Source organism: Manihot esculenta, chromosome 11, assembly GCF_001659605.2.
Source record: "Manihot esculenta cultivar AM560-2 chromosome 11, M.esculenta_v8, whole genome shotgun sequence".
NCBI lineage: Eukaryota > Viridiplantae > Streptophyta > Magnoliopsida > Malpighiales > Euphorbiaceae > Manihot > Manihot esculenta.
The window spans coordinates 2,708,286-2,715,445 of NC_035171.2; the positions used below are offsets into that span (position 1 = coordinate 2,708,286).

A 7,160-nucleotide genomic window follows, 5' to 3' on the forward strand; every position below is an offset into this window, starting at 1 on the left:
GCTAATAAAAATTTACTCAAGTAAGCTTCAGCTTAGATTTTTGCTATTGTGGCTTTTTCCATGCTCTCTTCCCCCACCCCCCGAAATATCTACTCCCTATGGTAATTACACTTTGAAATCGACGGTGCTTCCTTAGTGGATTAATTTTCGAAACGAATTTTTTATTGGTTGGATTGATGAGTTTTTAAGATTTTTTTATATTTTTTTTAATTATTTGTATCTTAGGTTTGGCCATGCAACCTTTCTTACAATAATATCAAAATTAAAAAAAAAAAAAAAAAAAAAAAAAAAAACAACTAGACAAGCAAAAGTCTAAAAGAAAAGTATACAAACATCCTATGGGCAGTAATGAAATTAGAAGAATTTTGTCTAAATTAAAAGGAAGAGCAGAGTTAATTGAAAGGTGACCATAAATCAGAATATTGATTTTGATGGCTTGAATTGGACCAACTCCCAAGTGGCCAGTGGAGGATTCACTGTCTGTCTTAAGCTCATTAAATGCTAATGGGCCTCTCTTTGTCCATTAAAAGTTGCTGCTAACAGCTTGAATTGTCCAATCAGTACAAGGACTTAGAAATTTGGGAACATGGTTTTTAAATTGGTTTTGTAAATATGTGTGCAGCTCTTCTATTAATGCTAAAGGTTCCTTGCCAACAGTTTCTGATGCAATAAATCTCCAGCAACTACCATAAATTTATTCTGAATGAATATATCAATTCATAATAAATTGAACATTTATGATAAAGTTATATAAAATTATTTTATTTATTATATTTTGAAAATAAGATTGATGCCAAAATGGGTGGGCCAATAAAGATCACCATGCACCTTCCTCGGCAAAACAAAGCTAACATTTTACACAGAAAAGCATGTTCCTTTGATTGATTGCATGAAAAACTTGGTGTCTTGTTCTATGCTAAATTGTGTAATACTTTGCTTGATTAAAAGGGTGTTGGATTCTATGCTAAATTTGTGATGGTAAGCATATAGGGTCATTGCCCTATGAGGCCATCATCACCCTTAAAAGGCTGAAAAGCATGGCCTTTATATGTAAAATGTATGCAAAGTTTCGCTTTCCTCTTTTATCATCTTCCCATCGAGAATTTATAAAATAAAACGATTATATTATTTAAGATATTGTATTTTTTAATAAAAAATTATTAATTAATTATTATATTTTTAAAATTTATTAATTTATCGATAAAGTTTAATTATTTATTTATTTTATTTTTATTAATTTATTGTAGAGTGTATACAATTCTAGTTAGTATAAGAATTCCGCTATATAATTTCTCCCTCATGTCAAGCGGTGGAAGATCTCACCGAGGTAGGCCCCAGCATGACTAATCTTCCTCTCCCGCAGCAGACTTTGGGATTTATGGGTGATGGGCCTTAGGCTGTCCTTGTATTCTTGGGCTGAGCTATAGTAGCTTTTGTTTTTAAGCTTGCAGTTATTGTTATATGGGCTAGAAGTTTGTCATAATATAAAAGAAAGATTACTACTTAATTTCTACAGTAATTTATTAATTAATTTATTAATTTTAAAAAATATATTAAAATATTTTTAATATTTAAAAATTTATTAATTAATTTTTTTAAATATTATAAAAAAATTTAAAATATTTTTAATATAAAAAATTAATTAATAAATTTTTTAAAAATTTAAAACATCAACTAATAAAATTTTTTAAAATAATAAATATTTAATAGTTAAAATTAATGAAAAAATTAATTAGTAGATTTTTTAAAATTATTTGAAATATTTTAATATATTTTTAAAATTGAAAAATTAACTAATAATTTTTTTTATATATAAAAATTAAATTATAATTTTTTAATATAAATAATAAATACCCAATATCCCTCTTTCAAAAGAAAAAATAAAAAAAAACCCTCCATTGAAATTTTCTATTATTTTGTTTTGAGGAAAAATCTTTGCATTATAATATAAATTAATGCAGTTTTACATAATTTTGTGTCTATTAGTTTTATTACATAAAATTTTATAAAGTAGGATTTTCAATATAATAATATCTTTGAGATATATCACCATTCTCTAACAGTTGAGCCAATTTTTTACAGGTCAGTAGAAGCTTTTTTAAAAATAAGATTTTTCGTAATTTTTAAATTTTTATGACTTTTTATTATTTGGTAGGAATATAAAATTTATTAAATTATTTAAATATAAAAAAAAACTTTTCAATTTACTAATTTAGTGAATTGACTTATTTGTAAAAAAATTAATCTCTCTCAAACACAAAATGTAATGTTCTGAAATCTCTAATTGCAAAAAATAAAAATAAAAAATACTTAAGAGCTCCGTACTGATCTTGGTTTTTAGGGTTTCGTGTCAGAGCAAGGAATCATGAAAGCTTCCTTAAAGTTTCGTGAAGAACAAAAGCCGCTCTTTAGAGCCAAAGTCCCTTTAAGCATCTTAGGCTTGCCGTTCCAATCCGGAATTGTGGCCGGCGGTGACTTCAAGGAGTTCACTCTCAATCTCGCTACCTTTTTCCAATCTGGACCCTCTATCAAGGTCGCCTACCGCCCCAACGATGCCTGGAACCCTTTCTCTCTCATTGTCAGGACTGGAATTGGACCCCTCGGTTCGCCCATGGCCAGTTCCATGCTCATGAATGTTGAATTCAGTTTGCTTGGGAGGGGAAACCCTAGCTTTATGCTACATTTCAAGCCCAGGATTGGGGATTTTTCTATTAAGACATCGCAGTCTTCTTCATTCTTTGAGAAGAGTGGGAATGATGTTGGGTCTTTGCCGAATTGCAATTGTGATGGACCCATTGAAGCGGTGGAGCCTCCAGTGATGAACGGAATTTCGGTTTTGCCTCCGCCTACTGTAAGGACGATTGATGGGGCTTTGTCTGGCTTGGAAGTTACAGCAAATACGAAGCTGCCTGTGAGGAGAGCGGTGCTGAATTTCCGGTGGGGAGTTGGGGTTCCCGAGGAGATTAGGAATGGAATAGGATCTATTACTGGGATAAACCTAAGAAAGATTCCATTTTTGGTGATGAACAAGATAGGGATTGAGCTCATGAGCGGTGATGATTCGAAATCGAAAGGGGCGGTCTCCGCCGCAACGAAGTTGAGCTCGATATTGACAAATGCTGATATGGCGGAGGCTTGTTTGATGGTGAAGAGGCAACTAGAGGTTTTGCAAGCTGAGAATGGTCTACTGAAGAAAGCCGTGGAAGATCTCAGGCATGAAATTGCTGCAGGCAAATTAGGTTCGCCAGTGGCAGATTTCAATTCTGGCAAATACAGAAACGAGATGAGAAATTTAAATGGTAGTAGAACTGAAAGGAGAGGCAATGAGAATTGAGAGGAAAGCAATGGAAGGCATTGAGGGGAGCTACTTGTGATGGGGCTTGAACCTGTTGAAATTGCTTGGAAAATCTGCTAAGTGGGTTTAGCTTGCCTTCAAAAGATTAGCAGGCTTGTTTTCTTCAATACTCTCTCAATTTTTGTAAGGATTATTTAGGGTTCTATAGAATATTTGATATATTGCTTGCTTGGTTAGAAATATGCATTTGAAGGCAAGGAAAACACTTGCAACATATTCTGAGGATTCTGAAACATAATCTGATAGTCCTAACAGAAACAAATCATTCAAACTAATGACAAGTTCATGAGAGTTTTGATGTCATTTACATGTAGGATTGTGGGATCTGATAGGTGAAATGATCAGTCTGCTGTTTCTTCTCCAACTTTCTGATGCCCTTCAATGACACCAATCAACATAGATTGAGCACTGAAGCCGGGGAGAAAGAGAACTTGCCTCTGAAGAGGATCAAACTTGAACTTCTTTTGTCTTGGATAAATTTTCTTCCAAATGGGCCTCTGCCCTACACATCAAAAAACTCTATTCCCTTCTTTTGATCAAATGTGCAAAGCCCAACTTATGCTTATGTAATGGGCTTCAAAAGATTATCTATTTTCTGTTTCAATGGAAGCCCTTCATTTAAGGCAAAGACTGGACAAGTAATTCTGTTTTTTTTTTTTTTCCTCCCTTTTTACGTGGACTGAACTTTCTATCATATATTACATTATAGATATGTATAATAAATACTTTTAATATTGTAATTTACTTGATAATAATTGTTATTTATTATTTACATTAAGAGGGCAATTAATAAATAATTTGTAACCTATAAATAAACAATTTATAACCTATACATATATAGCTAGAAATTTCATTATTCTTAGCACTCTTAAAAAATGCACTAAATTATGCTCTTTTAGAATTGGATTGAAAGTGCCATATGGCAATACATGCTCCTATTGAAAGTGTCACATGACAACATTAGAGATTTGATAATACTTTCAAATTTACATTTTTTTTAATATACAAAAATAAAAAATAATAATAAAGCTAATAATTAAAGTATCAGAATTAAAGATCAAGATAAAAAAATAAAAAATTTCAACAAGGGAAAGATATCTTCTAAAAATTGTTTTATTATACTCTAATCGATCAATGTAATTAGAAATTTTAGTTAGAAAACAGGATGACAAGAAATTTTTATTCTGTTCTTGCCATGGCATTAGTTTGAAGGGCGGCAGCCTGTCAGCCTTCAAACTAATGAGAATTGAAAATAAAATTGGAAATTAGGATAATGGATACTCTTGGAATTTTGCTTAAGGAATCAAACTTTAAGAGCTATGAAACTCTAAATGCAGAATTTTTTTATGCTTTCTCATGCTGTCCATTATGAATCCAGTACGACAGTGAAAAAACTATTCATAAAATTAGAGGTTTTGCCATGAAATTTGATGGCACTTCAAAATTTCATTTCTGCAACTATATTGGATATCATACTCTTTCAGGCTTCTGACACCTGAGCTTTTTTTGGCAGAGTTTTCCATGTTGGCTGCCACTTAAGACTCCAGACAGAAGCAGAGAATAGCAATATTTACAAGTTAAAGCACACTGGTATATGGATTCATTTCGTGGATTAATTCTTTATCAGAAGCAGCATCACAAACTTGCTTGCTTCTTGTTAACCCAACGAGGAAAGGAAATAATCGTTAATTTTATAGGCGTGGCATCTGCCAACATTCGGGTTATAAAAAGCTATCTACTGAGGAACAGCAAGAGCTTTTGGGAAGGCTTCATGGGCACCAATTGTTATAGTCTGCAACTTGCAGTCAGCTGAGAATAACTGAGCTGATTTTCCATTGCTGTCTTCCATAGAACTTGCACCAATAATCTGAAGCAATACACGTTCTAGCTCCTCCCCATCAGTCCATTCATGAATTTCTGCTTTGATGAGCATGGGATTTCTGCAAATTAAATCCCACACAGGGAAATTCTTCCTTGGCATCAAATAATCTGCCTCTGTAAGCTTCAAGCTTGGGCAATAATCACCAACACCATCACCTAGATAGATGATTTTTTTGTTTCCCTCCTTTGCTATGGAAGCCTGGATTCTTTCAATGATGAGACCCTATTGAAACAGAAAGCACAAACATAAAAATTAGAACTTCAATTCTCCCAATTAAGATATAAACTCAAGATTATAATATAAATACATGGACCATATGTTATTAATGGTGGGGTCACTAGGAACACAAGTTGACAAGAATCAAACATTTTCCAGCCAAATTATGTCAAAATCAGAGACTAAAAGAAAGAAACTCATGAATATATATGTTCCAGACATTCTGGATTTAACGAACTAATCTACTCCACATAAACTTTTCTTAGCATAAAACATGGTTGACAATAAATCAAACACCAGGGGGTTGCCTGTATCCAGCTCCTTGTTTTTCAGCAAAATATCAAGAATTTTCAGGAGAGGTTCAATACCTTGCACATATTTGGTGGGCAGCGGCAGCAACCATGAGAAGATTGAGTAAAATCATGGTAAGGAGAGATCCTTAACCTCCCTTCTTCATCAACAAATCCTGGGTTTGTGTTAATCTCAGAGAAATAATCCCTCAATCCAAGATGCTTCAAGATAGTTTCAATGAAGAACATATTTGCATCACTTACAATCCTCAACTCACACCTGAAAAGTATTAAACATGTAATAAACATCACAATTAATTAATTAAAACCAATTTCTCCTTCCAAATTAAGGAAAGATTAGGAGATATCTAAAGCATACCCTAAAGCATGAGCTGATTTAATAGCAGGGACAACTCGAGGATGAATAGGGGTACGTTTCAAGACATCAACAATGTGTTCAATGGTTTTCCCCTGAGAATGAAGCTCCTTCATCATCCTGTCCTGCAATTCCCAGAGACAAAAAAAGGAAGAACCTTTGGTTAATTGGTTGAAAAGGGTAAAACGACAAGAGGGGAATTAAAAGAAAACGACAAAGGAAGAAGCAAGAAACTTACCATGAGAGAGTTCCAGGGCATGGTAGGGAGAAGTTGATTGAACAAGTCTGTAAAACCCAGTTCATCAACGACCCAGTTATCGCTATCAACATCAATAATGGTCTTATCGAAATCAAAAACAACTACAATTCCAGCCATAAGAGATAGGAAAAAAAAAACAAGAAAGGCAGGCAAGAAGAAGAAGAAGAAGATGATGATGATTTTGTGAAAAGACAGAGGAGAGAAGAGGGTATTTATACTGAGGATTATGGAATGGATGCCAACAGAATATTACGTGAATATGTGAGAATGGGTGGGAGTGGTGGGGAAGATGGAGGCTGAGACAGCGCGGGAATAAGGGAATATTCTGGAGGAATGCCAACCTTCAAGGCGCACTTTGCTTTTTTAAAAGAGAATATTCCGAGTTAAGTCCTAAAATCGGTGATTCTTGGAACCTCGCTTCCCTGTGTGGCTGCCAAGCCAACTTTAGTTTTTTCTTTTTTAACAAAATTCTCTAATGGTTTGTGATTTACAATTACAACCATCAAATTTTTTTAATTCTTTTTTTTTTTAATTTGTTTTTCCATGGCTGCTAGTTTTTGAAGGAGAATTCTTTTCCTCCTTTTTCAGATAATTGATGTGTTATGTAATTAAAGCTATTTGGGAATTTTCCATTTGAAATAATCATTTAAAAATTCAATATCTCACGTTATTCTTGGTATGTGCGTCATATCTCATCATATTAAAAGAGAGATATATATATATATATATACTTATTAATTAATTTTTTAATTTTATAAAAATATTTATTTTATAAAATTTTT

At 32.9% G+C, this 7,160-nt stretch overlaps 2 protein-coding genes across 3 annotated transcripts; one reads left to right on the forward strand and one right to left on the reverse strand.

Annotated features, from left to right (window-relative positions):
• The first annotated feature begins 2,293 nt into the window (after positions 1-2,293).
• Positions 2,294-4,013, forward strand: LOC110626004. 2 transcript variants are annotated; one of them, XM_043961615.1, is made up of 2 exons: positions 2,294-3,447; positions 3,670-4,013. In XM_043961615.1, exon 1 carries the CDS (start codon positions 2,366-2,368, stop codon positions 3,332-3,334), a length of 969 nt encoding a protein of 322 aa, XP_043817550.1. In that variant the 5' UTR covers positions 2,294-2,365; the 3' UTR covers positions 3,335-3,447; positions 3,670-4,013. The 2 variants fall into 2 exon arrangements, with proteins under 2 accessions (XP_043817550.1, XP_021627420.1); XM_021771728.2 differs by having other exon boundaries at positions 2,295-3,478.
• Positions 4,014-4,761: 748 nt separating this feature from the next.
• Positions 4,762-6,671, reverse strand: LOC110625978 (inorganic pyrophosphatase 1). Its single transcript, XM_021771688.2, has 4 exons — positions 6,358-6,671; positions 6,123-6,244; positions 5,822-6,023; positions 4,762-5,459 (listed from the first exon to the last, which is right to left on the reverse strand). The coding sequence occupies exons 1-4, from the start codon at positions 6,493-6,495 to the stop codon at positions 5,091-5,093; spliced, it is 831 nt and encodes a 276-aa protein (XP_021627380.1). The 5' UTR covers positions 6,496-6,671; the 3' UTR covers positions 4,762-5,090.
• Between the last annotated feature and the right edge of the window lie 489 nt (positions 6,672-7,160).

Excerpts from the sequence above, each read along its gene's own strand:
- LOC110626004 (XM_043961615.1), top strand. The coding sequence starts at position 2,366 with ATGAAAGCTTCCTTAAAGTTTCGTGAAGAACAAAAGCCGCTCTTTAGA.
- LOC110625978 (XM_021771688.2), bottom strand. The coding sequence starts at position 6,495 with ATGGCTGGAATTGTAGTTGTTTTTGATTTCGATAAGACCATTATTGAT. Across the intron at positions 6,024-6,122 it reads AAATCAGCTCATGCTTTAGG|GTGTGAGTTGAGGATTGTAA; the intron begins GTATGCTTTAGA and ends AATACTTTTCAG. Across the intron at positions 5,460-5,821 it reads GCCCACCAAATATGTGCAAG|GGTCTCATCATTGAAAGAAT; the intron begins GTATTGAACCTC and ends CTGTTTCAATAG.